Source organism: Urocitellus parryii, chromosome 1 (genome assembly GCF_045843805.1).
Source record: "Urocitellus parryii isolate mUroPar1 chromosome 1, mUroPar1.hap1, whole genome shotgun sequence".
Lineage (NCBI taxonomy): Eukaryota > Metazoa > Chordata > Mammalia > Rodentia > Sciuridae > Urocitellus > Urocitellus parryii.
Window position 1 is genome coordinate 48,416,501 of NC_135531.1, and position 13,439 is coordinate 48,429,939.

A 13,439-nucleotide genomic window follows, 5' to 3' on the forward strand; every position below is an offset into this window, starting at 1 on the left:
ATCAAACTACCTGCTGCAAAAGTAGTTTGACTCTTTTTCCTTTGTTCCATTTTGTAGAAAACATGGGACACTGCAAGTCTCTGGAATACCAACATCTACCTGCACATAAGTTTTTAGAAGAAGGGGAATCCTATTTAACCCTGGCTGTGGAAGTAGCCCTGATAGGGCTGGGACAGCAGCGTATCATGCCTGATGGGCTGTATACTCAAGAGAAAGTTTGCCGGAATGAGGAGCAGCTCATTTCTAAGCTTCAGGAAATTGAATTGGATGATACACTGGTGAAAATTTTTCGCAAGCAAGCAGTCTTCCTATTAGAAGGTAGTTTGACAAATTTTCCACTTAGTTAGCCAATTTGATTTAGGTGCTAATCTTTCTTATGTTAATAGTCCTATATGAATGATTTTAATATGGTTGTTCTGACTGATAGGAACTTGGAGTGTCAAGGACATGTTCTCTGTTCAAAAAAATAGCATCACTGAAAAAAAAGTACAGATGTTTAGATTTGTATCATTTGATTTAGGTTGTAATATAGTATAGCCTGTTAGAAATGAACCTAATTTGAATGCTGCAAGCTTTGTAAAGGAACATTTTATTATGAGTAATTCCTGAGATAAATGCAATTTTTATATTTAGGGAGTTATTATTGGTAGTCATGTTCCTATTTGCTTAATCAGTTAAGTAATAAAGATTGGCACTCCTGCAAATTTTTGGCTGTTACCTGATATCTGTTTTTAATATGTCATGCACATGCTAACAAACAACTAAAGGCTACAGGAATGAAGGACTTTCCACAGCTCTAATTTCATAGGATTCACTAGGCATAGATTGACCAAGGAAAAAGTTTTGTAGAATTTGTAAGGGAAAGTCAAATAAATGTTCTCATTTTTCTCTAAATTCAAGATTTAAAGGGCCTAACAGATTTTGGGTGGGATTGTTTTTCAGATTTTTTTTCCTCAAAAAGATAAATGGAATTAGTATAATAACCTATTATTTGTGCAAATTTTGGAGGTGTCTAATTGATAAAATAACTTCTCTCTCACCAGTCCATGTGTGTTATCATGGGATTTTCTGTGATTGACCAGTTGAAAAAGCATAGTGTCTTCATTTTTTATCCTGGATTGATACACGTGAAGGAAGGGTTTTAAACAAAATAGCATTTTGAACCTTGTTTGTTTATCTAAAACTAAAGATCTATTTGAAAGAAAATATTTTCTGTAAAGATGCACATTTGTATATCTTAGAAATGGATTTTAAAGGGAAAATATTCTTAAGGCAAACCTTCTTAATAGCATCCTTCATTTAAATAAAAATTCCTAATTTTAATTTTGAAGCACTTTTCTGAAGTTATTTTTTCCTAAAGATACAAAGCCCATCTTTGGAAAAAAAAAATTTTTTTAAAGCCCATCTTTGCAAGTTCATAGAGTAATCCTAGTTGTTTTCTTTCAGTTTCCTTCCATGAAATTCCTTTAAACTATAAACAGTATTGTTAGCCACAAACATTTTTAAAGGTTGACTATTACTGGCTGTACTTTTTTTTTTTTTTTTTTTTGAGAGAAAGGGTACTGATGATTGAACTCAGGATCACTCCACCACTGAGCCACATCCCCAGCCCTATTTTGTATTTTATTTAGAGCTCTATTTTGTATTTTATTTAATATTGTATATTATTTAGACCGTGTCTTAGCACTAAGTTGCTTAGCACTTTGTCTTTGCTGAGGCTGGCTTCAAACTGAACTCCTGCCTTAGCCTCTCAGGCTTGCTGGGATTACAGGCATGAGCCATGTTACCCAGCTGTAGTGACTTTTTTTTTTTTTTTTTAAATGAGAGAGAGGTGGAGAGAGGTAGAGAGAGAGAGAATTTAGTTATCGGCGGACACAACATCTTTGTTGGTATGTGATGCTGAGGATCAAACCCGGGCCACACGCATGCCAGGCGAGCCCGTTACCGCTTGAGCCACTTCCCCAGCCCCTGTAGTGACTTTTAATTTCCATTAAATTGAAGTTCAGGAAGAGGATGTGTGGTTTTCAAAATTGACAATGTGTAATATCTGTTTATCATTTACCTTTTTAAATATATTACCCTGTTCATCATTCATGGATATTTTTGATCTTTGTCTTAGTCTTTGTTATTTCATCCTTTTATGGAAACTACCTGAGAAGGAGCTCTGTTGACTTGTTGGGGTAGTACAGGAGGTAGACCCAGAGGAAACCCAGGGATCATTTCTATAAACTCCAAAAGATGGAGCTTTGCGAATAAAAATTTATGTATGTCTTGTATATTTATACTCTGCAAATTTCAGGAGTAAATTTATTAACAGGAGTAAATTAAATAACAGATCTGAAGAAGGAGAAGTAACCCTGTGTTGCTGCTGAGTGCTGAACTCTTCTGGCCACACTATTGGATGGATTATTTGGCATACTGGAAAAGCACCTAGTGCTAGGGAAACCTAGTGCCAAATGTCTGGGTTTTTTTTTTTTTTTTAATTCAGTACTTTTTTTTGGTACCAAGGATTGTACCCAGGGGCGCTCAACCACTGATATGCATCTCCAGCCCCTTTTTATATTTTATTTAGAGACAGGGTCTCACTGAGTTGCTTAGGATCTTGCTAAATTATTGAGGCTGGCTTTGAGCTTGTGATCCTCCAGCCTCAGCCTCCCGTGATGCTGGGATCACAGGCTTGCAACATAGTGCCTGGCTTGTTATTTAGTACTCTTGAGTTCAGGGATCACACTAATTATTCTATAAATAATTCTGTGACACCTGACTTAATATTTTGCTTGTTGGGAAATGACATAGAGAAGTGATTAGGCATCTGGTTTTCCCTGAGTAGTACAAAAGGTAATTTGCTTTAAAGGGATAGGATGAAAAGACATGAAGGCGAAATGAAGAATATATATAATCACAAATTTTCTGTAGTTGGTTCTAACTTAAAATAGAGTTAGTGTCTTAGCTTTGGCAGTTATAACAGAATACCACAGACTGTGTGGCTAAACAACAGAAATTTATTTCTCATAGTTCTGGAGGCTGGAAGTCCACAATTGGCCAATACTGCTTCTGAAGCTTTTCCTGGCTTGAAGACAGCCACCTTCTCCCTGTGTCCTCACATGGCACAGCCAGAACAAGCTCTCTGGTGTCTCTTATTATAAAGACATTAATCCTGTTGGATCAGCACCCCACTCTGACCTCATTCAACTTTAATAACATCCATAAAATCTCTTTTTCCATATATAATCACATTGGGGTCTGAGGCTTCAACATGAATTTTGGGGAGACACATATTTAGTCTGTGAAAGTAACTTACTTAATGTAGTCTTATTATATGAACTAAAGATGGGAGTATAATGCTGTTAACAACTTTTGAAGAATACTGGATCACCAAGACATTTTAAAATGTTTTCAAGTAAAGAAAAATCTTAATGGATTTGTTAAAATTAGTAATTTAGGATGGATACCTGTTTGTTTAAATGAAAAATAAGTTGTTTATGTGATATTTAAAGTACTTAAATACTGAATAGTTCAAGTGCTACCAAAATAGTAGTATTAAAAAATAATTTCCATTGAAATGACCTATAATGTATCATGCAGCTACCCCACACCCGGTTCAGTTACTCCTCTCCCATTTCTTTTGAACTGCATTTCTTGCATTCTAAACTCTTTGACAGACTTGATTTTTCTCATGAAAAACAAATGTATTATGTCCTCCAAGCAGTAGTGTCATGGTTCATAATTGTAGAAATCATGAAACAGATGTTACCCAAAGGTGACATGGAAACTAATTTATTAAACACTTCACAGTAACTAAACCTCAGAGTGCTTAAGTGCAAAGTGGTTGAACTAACCACTGTGGTTTCCTTTCAAAATTTATTTTAGAAGTCTGTGTTGCCTTCTCAGAGTAGCATTCAGGGAGCACACAGAGGAAGTCTGCTTTGCTGCTGTGCCTATCAGAATTTATTAAGAAATCAATTTTGACAGCTTAAATGTATTTTTGCTTTTTAAATTGACTTTCCAGTGCCCAAACAGTAGTAGATTTCTATTTAAGTTTTTATTTTTTTCTTTGGCCTATACTGAGTACTTGTAACTTTTTATTAATCACTTTATGGGAATAATTATATTTGCTTACTAGAAGCAGCAGCACATAAAGTCTCTGAATTGATTCCTGGCGTCGCTGTACCCTATGATTGGGTGGATCTATGGGCTGGGTCCATGGTTAAGCTGCTGAGTCTTTTGTGCATTTGCATATCTGATTGCTCAGTTGTCACACACTGAGAGGGTTCATGATTCAGGGGGTTCCTTTCTCTGAGGTACTTTTTCTGTAAGTGAACTTTGCCCCTTAGTTCTGTGGCTCTTATTTTAGCTAAGGGATAGTGGAGAGATTGTTCATGAACTAAAGTCTGTATTGGACACTGTGGAATCTTTTTGACTAAAAATTTTATTCCTTTCTTCTATCAGATTAAATTCTTACCTAAATTAGCTTACGTGTGTTGAAATTTTACACAAAAATGTTGAGGTATGCTTTTTGAGAAGTGTTAGTTTGTGTTTTAGGAAAGTAAAACATGTATGCTCTCTTCCCACAGCTGGGCCATATAGTGGTTTAGGCGAAGTAATCCACCGGGAGAGCGTTCCAATGCACACATTTGCCAAGTATCTCTTCACCTCTCTCCTACCTCACGATGCTGAACTGGCATACAAAATTGCACTGAGAGCAATGCGGTACGTATTCACAGCCCAGCCAGGCAGAGGCAGTCCACATTCCCCACCAGCAGAAATGGCTGTTTACTGACTGTATTCGACAGAAAAGCTAAGGAAACTCTTTTTTTTTTTTATGCTTCCTGAATTGTTGTGGAGGTGATCTGCTTGAAAGCTTGTTTTTTTTCTTCTTTCTTTTTTAATTTTTAAAAATTTGCTGTAATTAGTTATACATGACAATAGAATTAATTTTGGTACATTGTACACAAATGGAGCTCAACGTCTCATTCCTCTGGCTGTACATGGTGCAGAGTCACTCCAGTAGTTTAGTTTATTCATACATGTATATAGGGTAAATAATGTCCATCTCATTCCATTGTCCTTCCCACCTATACCCGCTCCCCTCACCTCATTCCCCTCTGCCCAATCCAGAGTTCCTCCATTCTTCCCTACTTCTCTGACCCAATAATGAATCAGCATCTGCTTATCAGAGAAAACATTCGACCTTTGGTTTGGGGGCTTGGCTTACTTCGATTAGCATGATATTATCCAGCTGCATCCATTTACCTGCACATGCCATAATTTCATTCTTTAAGGCTGAGTAATATTCCATTGTGTATATATACCATATTTTCTTTATCCATTCATCTGTTGAAGGGCCCCCAGGTTGGTTTTGTTCTAAAGTGAAGGAAGAATTGCATCTCCAACCATTGTCATGCATATGGCCATCATGGTTCTTCCCTCTATTCCTTTAAGCTAGAATTTAGAAATAGAGTTTCAGAATTTTTAATTGTGAGACCACAACAGTTGAACCCCTTCTGAATATTTATTTTGAAAAATTAGATTCTCTAAACCATGGAATGTATTTGACTTGAATGTAATAACCAAGGAAGGCTTTTATACCTGTTTTGATTCCACATTCCATCAGTAGTAGTACAGGAAGGCCACTGTGTCACCCACTAGAACATGTTTGTGATCATCTCAAGGCCAAGAGAAGATGGGATGTGTATGCTGTTGAGGGAGTGCTTACTAAGGTCCTCAAGGACTGGGCCTCCCTCTGACTGCCAGCATTCCTCGGCCCCTCCCTCTTAATAATGGCAGTTAGAATACCTCCTCCTCGGTCATGCACCTTCTTATTTTCACATGCCTTTTTAATTTCAGCAAATAATTGTTTTTATCATGAATTTGTTTAAGGGGAATACTTATTTATTAATCTTGTATGTAACCTATTAAAGTTTAAGGACCTAAAGAAAATATGTACCTTTCTTATTAAAACATCTGCTTTTACTCTTTTTCCTTTTTAAAAAAATTAATAGAACACCCCCTGTGTTTCAAACAGAAAGTATTGATTAGACATGATTATGATTAACTAAAGACAGGCCCTGTGTAGATCTTTAAGCTTGAGGATATTGAAGAATAGTTTGATCCTATAAAAAGCTTTTCATCATAGATTCTATGTCTGTAATCAGTGTAAGATTCAAAAGCAAATCCTGGCCTATAAATTACCAGTGTCTCCAAAGTTAACTCTGTTCTTAGATATAAACTACACTCAATATTTTATCTAATATTTATGAAATGATGGGGTGAGAGCGTGTGTGTGCATGCGCATATGCTCGGGTGTACAATGCCTCTGTGTCAGTGTTTCAAGGCTGACATCCTTTAATTTGGCATGCTTTTCTGAGTAACTTATTAGAGAAACCTTACAATATTCTCTTGGCTATTTTTAAAGTACCAAAAAATAAATCAATAACTAATATAAGCAATAGTCCTCTACTAGATTGCTTTATACTACTTGGTTTGTATTTTTGAGCACATTTTTATAAGTAGATTCCTATTCCCCTTTGGAAGCTGAAATAGAAGTTTTCTTTGGAGACAGCTGCTCCACTCTAAACTTATTCTACTCCTAAAAACTCTACTCTTATTGTAAAGGGAAGGATGTTAATGTTATGATGCCACCAGATGCTGTTGTTACTACCAATGGTAAATTTAAGAGTAAAATAGCATGAGGTTTCTGTGTGGTTCTGGCTTATGTAACAGTGTCTGCCAGGCAGAAAGCCTTGCTTTTCTAATGAATGCTCAGAAGCTCAGCTCATTTATATTCTCCTTTAGTTGCTTCCCAGGCAGTTTCTTGCTGGGGAATATTAGCAGGGGACAGGGGAACTGTTTTCTACCTTTCTCTTCTGCCTGCCACTTCTACCCCAGCCAAACCCCTGCCATGGAAGGGAGGTAATGTAACCTACCAGAGCATTTTAAGGCAGCCAAAGGAACAGGAAGGGAGAGAGAGATGTAGCTTGTTTGCTTCTTACTCCTTCTGGAAGAGGGAGGCTGAGGAAGCATTCATTTTCTCCCTTTCCCAGGGATGTTGACTAGTTGCCTCTACAGCAACTGCCAAAATATGCCTACCCCTTGAAGGGACACTGAATTTAAAAAAAAGAAAAAAAGAAAAAGTTAAATAGCAATCCTGCCAAAATTCTTATTACTTGCCTATCTTGCCACCCTTTCTAATGAGAATCTCTCTTTGTCCCTAGATTAAAAAAAGAGCCATTTGGCTTACCTGAGAAGTAACTACTCTTGGCTGAGGCCAGGAGGCCAGTATCTCGCCCTTACCCTACTAATAACTTTTTTTTTTTTTTTTGGTGGGGGTGCTGGGGATTGAACCCAGAGCTTTGTGCATGTGAGGCAAACACACTACCAACTGAGCTATATCCCCAGCCCCTGCTAATAACTTTATTTCCAACTTTTATTCTATAGTCTCTAACCCTCTAACCCTATTATACCTAAAGTAAGGCCAGTGTTTGATTAGTGTACTTTTTTCTTTTTTTTTTTTTTTTTTTTTGGTGGTGGTGGTGATGCTGGGGATTGAACCCAGGGCTTTTTGCATATGTTAGGTAGGCACTCTACCACTAAGCTACATACCTATCCTGAATTTTGATATTTGTAAAGGAATTATTTCTGTTGTACTTATTCTACCCATCTTTTTGGCATGTGCTTTGTTTTCAAGAATTATTTATTTGTCAATATATTGTTAATCAAAGATACAATGAAATACTAAAAATCATAATTTTGTAGAACTGTCTAGGGATACATTCATCTGTTGCATCTTCTCTGATATTGTCTGGTTCAGACAGAACGTATTCTAACTTTAAACTTCTGTTGTCATAATTCTGCAGAAATTATGAAAATATATAAAGGAGGTCATATTTATTTGCTTTCCATCTTATTTATATTTTTTAATAAGTAAGCTTATTCTTCTGAGCTACCTGCTTATCCCCAATAGTTGTAATCTGTCTTAAATATCCATTTTTACTGTTTTTGTTAATTTTTATTTTTAATGAATAAGATTGAAAAAGAGTAATTAAACATCAAGACTTGTGTTTCAAAGTTCATTAATGTTAAATATTTTAGTTTCTCTGAATATTACAATTTTCTGAATGATGTTAAAGAAAGGAGATCTCTTAGGTTTGAGAGATGAGCAAATAACAGTATGACTTTGGTGTCCAAGCAGCAGACAGTAGTTATTCTAGCTCTTTGTGAACCAAGGTCCTGAACAATATTTTTCAGCATTTGCTCACTCCTCTGGCTTCTGTAGGCCAGTCCTTGTGGCCAGGGTAACAGAGAAGTAATAACTAGAGGCCACCTTCCTCATCTTCTCATTACAGGTTGCTAGTATTGGAATCTACTGCTCCAACGGGAGACCTCACCCGCCCACACCACATTGCATCAGTTGTTCCCAACCGATACCCTCGTTGGTTCACTCTAAGCCACATTGAATCCCAGCAGTGTGAGCTGGCATCCACCATGCTAACTGCAGCCAAAGGTACTCTAATGTCCTGAGGCCTTGTAACTGTTTTGTTAATTTGCCTGCCTTTTTTTTTTAACCCCACCCCCACTCCCCAGTTCTCAATAGAGGTGTTCATGTCAGACATTGTAAAGGGGTCCTTTTCTTTAGATGCTAGTTTTATGTTTGCTCATGAGGCAAAACAGACACTGTTCATTTGAGTCTGGCATTTTCCTTATTTACCTGTATCATTAAACCTGGTGCTAGCTGAGTTAGGCTAGTTACCATGCCAAAAAAAAGGAGGAGGGGGTGCAAATGTTGAGATTTAGAAACAAAAAGTTTGTTTGCTTTTTTTTTTTCTGATACCTGAAATATTCACCAAAAATTCATAAATAGGAACTAGGAGAGCTGTTTACTATTTCATGTTGGTTCTGGATCATATGTGCTTTTAGTCATTGTATCTTTTTGTGAATTCAAGATTTATAGACATTACAGTAACATAGTTGTACCAGCTGTGCCATTGACTTTGTGAACATTTCAGGTAAACTAACTTGTGCTTTGCTTTGTGTTCTTTTTTCCTCTTGTTATGCATTTATGGTTTCATGGGTTTTCATTGATTTTGCCTCACTTACCTGTGATTTGATTTGGGTTAGTTTTCCTTTGTTCATTGCAGGTGATGTTCGGAGGCTGGAAACAGTATTAGAATCCATCCAGAAAAATATTCACTCCTCATCACACATCTTCAAACTCGCCCAAGATGCATTTAAAATAGCAACTCTCATGGACAGTTTGCCAGACATCACTCTTTTGAAAGTGTCTCTGGAGCTGGGTTTGCAGGTATGTGCTTGGCGGTTTTTCCTGATGCCAATTGAAAGCATCTCTTGGGATACATGTATGTTTGGGGTTTTTTAGTGCAAGTAAATGACTCTTCAGATTACAAATCTGTTAGGCTTCAGAAGAGCACTGTATTTCAGAGCTGGGGTCACTTTCACCATACTATTTGAGGTACAGGGACTAGACATTTAGAAGCCCTGTTTTCATTTCTCAATTTAAAAAAAAATCCATTCTCTGAATTACTACCTTAATGTCACATTTCTCTGAATAAATGGAAAAGAATTATTGCTAGCAAGAGATTTGAGTGAAGCTATCATGTGTAATAAAAGATTCAGTGTGAGGGTTAAGTTTTTAGAGGAAGATGAATTTTTATTCGTGTTTGCATTTGGTAGTTCTAGCTCCTTTTTATAACCTTGAAAAAATTAGGTAAAAGGGATGATTAGGCTAGGGTCCAGTTTCAGATTTCAGTAGGATGCAACACCAGTTAAGTTAGTCATGCAGATAGATGTTTGCTTCCTTACAGTTTTTGAACAATTACTACAGAAACCGAGAACTACAAAGTTTTTTTCCACTTTTCTCATGAGAGCTCTGTTAACATTTGCTGCTTTTTTTTCTTATTAAAAAGTAGTGAAAGAAATTGTGAAACCCTAAGTACCTGAAATATGGGAAATAGAATGCCCAGATTAGATAATTGCTCAATTTTCTGATTATAGATTCCTTTTTAAAAAAAACAACTTTTGTTTTATTTATTTATTTGTACGTGGTGCTGAGGATCGAACCCAGGGCTTCGCACTTGCTAGGAGAGCACTGTACCACTGAGCCACAACCCCAGACCCTAGATTCCTTCTTTATAGTGATTGCGTTAATAAAGTTTAAAGAATTGGATCACAGGAAAATATTCTGATCATTGTAAAAGCAGTTCTGTACAAGACAGGGATAGGAGATTGCTTTTAAGCTATACAATGACCATTTAGAAATTTTTTTAAAAATAAATTTTTTTACTTCATTTTCACTTTCAACATATTAAAAGTATGATGCAGAAATAAACATTAATGTGAGCTTTCTTGTTATTGGAGTTTTGAGTAAATAGCAGATTAATGAAAGCTTAGTCCTTTGCCTCATTCTTTCTAGATCCCAAGAAGGAATCCCACAAAATCTTTCTAAGGCTTTAGGAGTATTATATCCCTTGATGTTTTGAATCTTAAAGAATGAGAGGAATAGCAGGAGGTAGATAAGTTTGACTTGGGACCTCTGATGATGCCAAAGATGATTCCTTTTCGTAGACCTTGGGTTAACTTCATAGTCACCAGAAAGTTGATTTAAAAGAGGTTGAAAAAATAATAGATAATTTTCTATCTAGCTGGGCATGGTCGTGTTCACCTGTAATCCCAGCCACTCAGGAGGCTGAGGGAAGATCATAAGTTTAAGGTTAGCTTGGCAATTTAGCAAGATCCTGTCCTTAAAAAGGTATAAGCTCAGTGGTAGAGCAACCGTGGGTTCATCCCTAGTGCTACAAAAATAAAAACAAAAACCTTTTTGCCCAATGAAAATTCTTTGAAGAATTGAATGAATTTGCAAGAATCCCCAGAAATCAAACCATGGGATCATGGGATGTTAAAGCTGGCTACAGAAAGGCAACCTGGTCTATGTTTAATGCTCAGTTGGATTTTTCATATGAGAAAAGAGATTGGTTTGCCCAGGGTGTCACATCTGGTCAATGGACCCACCAAGAGTAGAATGTGATCCTCTTGCCTCCTAGGCAGTGACAAGGTCAACCTGGGGGAATCTTAGACAGATCCAGATACATATATAGATCTTTGTTGTAAATAAAATACTTTTCATCCCCCTGGTAGTAGAGAGTCTGCCCACCAGTTTATTCCTTAGAATGAATTTTCTTTTTCCATTGACTTAGGATAATCCTCCAAAACATGTTACTCTCCCTGTCTTTACAGGTTATGCGCATGACACTGTCAACCTTAAATTGGCGACGGCGAGAGATGGTGAGGTGGCTGGTGACATGTGCTACTGAAGTTGGTAGGTAATCTCTGGGGAAGAAGCTTTCCCAGGTACCTCATGGCGGGATTTTACCTGTCATTTACAAATCCAAGAACATTTCCTCTCTTATTTTGACTTCTCCAAGACTCCTGCCCCTTCTAGCATCTGCAGGAGCTCCCTTTCCCACACCTCAAACCCATCCTTCAGTCATACACACTTGGCATTGTTCTTATTCTAAACTGTCATGTTTGTGGACCTCTAACCAGTTATTTTAAATGAGATAGTATCAGTAATAAATAATTTTTGTTTACTTCATATAAAGTTACCTCTTTTACTCTGGGTTTTTTCTTTCTTCATCTGAGTATACAGCAGAGAAATGATGGGTGTGTGTGGTTTCAGTGGATTTTCAGATGTGTGAGAAATAGTAGCTGGCCCTAAGAAAATTCCCTGTTTGGCCATAAGCTGCTCTTTGTGAAGTCTATCAGCCTACTATTTCCCTTTGCTGCAGTAGAGTAGCAGATCATTACTAAGAAAACTACATCCCCAGCAAGAATGCAACACAAACAAAATGATGGCTATTTAAAATAAATGTTGGTTAAACTGTCTTTCTTTCTTCTTATTTGCATCAGAAAAGGATATACACCTCTTGCTGAGAAGACACTGCCATCTCAGTGTTTAAATACTGACACAGCAGAGACTGTAAACTCATTCTTCTTATTTTTCTTTCATTAATGTGTAATGTTTGGTTATTTTGGGAAAAGGGAACTCTTGGTCTCAATATATTGTGCTTGGATTGTTGAAGTCATACAAAGATAATGTATGTTTAAGAATTGCCACACTATTCCTATACCTGCACCAAGATACATACCTGATTTCTCTCTGAGATTTTAGTCTCTTCTCTTCACATCATTCACTTTTGGGATTTCCCTACAAATTGGATCTGTGTACTTAAAATGGCTGAAGACTTTATTAGCCATTTCCAACATCTAAGTCATCTGTAGGTCCACTTGTTAACTCTTTCTCTTGATTATGGGTAACATCTTCTTCTTAATGTGTCTTAAAATTCTGTATTGTGTTTTTTTAAAACTTAAAAACACCACACATAAAGTCCCTATTTCGTTGAGGTTGCATTTTGTCTGCCTCTTGCTCTATAGAGGGTAACTGAACAGGAGGCCTCAGTGAACTAGCACGTATTAGCAAAAAGCCACTATGTGAAATGGCAAACAGTACAGTACAGATACCAATTTCTGAAGGACCACTTCCTTATTGTAGGAAGTTTATGTTCCTTTAAGGCATCTCACTGAATAACAACCCACAATAACCTTATTCTAAAAGGTTGCTCCTAGGCACATTACCTTACAGGATTTTCTGGCCTAGCTTATGTCCTGTTATGGTTAACAATGTAAGCATTGATTATGAAAGTGGAAATAAGACCTCTGGCCAGACTTCTCCTCAGTAATAGCACCTGTTTGTTCCTTGCAGGTGTTTATGCCCTGGACAGCATCATGCAGAGCTGGTTTACTCTCTTTACTCCCACCGAGGCCACAAGTATTGTTGCAACTACCGTGATGTCCAACAGCACCATTGTCCGTCTCCATCTGGACTGCCACCAGCAGGAAAAGCTGGCCAGCAGCGCCCGGACACTCGCCTTGCAGTGCGCCATGAAGGACCCACAGAACTGTGCCCTCTCTGCGCTAACCCTTTGTGAAAAGGATCACATAGCTTTTGAGACGGCGTACCAAATCGTCCTGGACGCTGCTACCACTGGCATGAGCTACACACAGCTCTTTACGATAGCACGGTACATGGAGCACCGCGGGTACCCCATGAGGGCCTACAAACTGGCCACCCTGGCCATGACCCATCTCAACCTGAGCTATAATCAGGACACGCACCCTGCCATTAATGACGTTTTGTGGGCCTGTGCGCTCAGCCACTCCCTTGGCAAAAATGAGCTTGCAGCTATAATACCTCTGGTGGTGAAGAGTGTCAAGTGCGCAACGGTACTGTCAGACATTTTGCGCAGGTGCACTCTGACCACTCCTGGCATGGTGGGACTTCATGGAAGGAGGAACTCTGGTAAGCTCATGTCACTGGACAAAGCCCCCCTGAGGCAACTCCTGGATGCTACGATTGGGGCATACAT

The 13,439-nt window shown here is 37.7% G+C and overlaps 1 protein-coding gene across 1 annotated transcript in view; it reads left to right on the forward strand.

The window, feature by feature from the left end:
* Positions 1 to 13,439, forward strand: part of Zswim6 (zinc finger SWIM-type containing 6) — a 189,347-nt gene that overhangs the window by 173,948 nt on the left and 1,960 nt on the right. Inside the window, exons 9-14 of the mRNA XM_026402559.2 lie at positions 58 to 318; positions 4,575 to 4,710; positions 8,346 to 8,503; positions 9,138 to 9,301; positions 11,251 to 11,332; positions 12,776 to 13,439. The exon at positions 12,776 to 13,439 is cut by the window's right edge and continues 1,960 nt beyond it. Coding sequence (XP_026258344.1) covers positions 58 to 318; positions 4,575 to 4,710; positions 8,346 to 8,503; positions 9,138 to 9,301; positions 11,251 to 11,332; positions 12,776 to 13,439 — 1,465 coding nt within the window. The remainder of the gene's footprint in view (positions 1 to 57; positions 319 to 4,574; positions 4,711 to 8,345; positions 8,504 to 9,137; positions 9,302 to 11,250; positions 11,333 to 12,775) is intronic.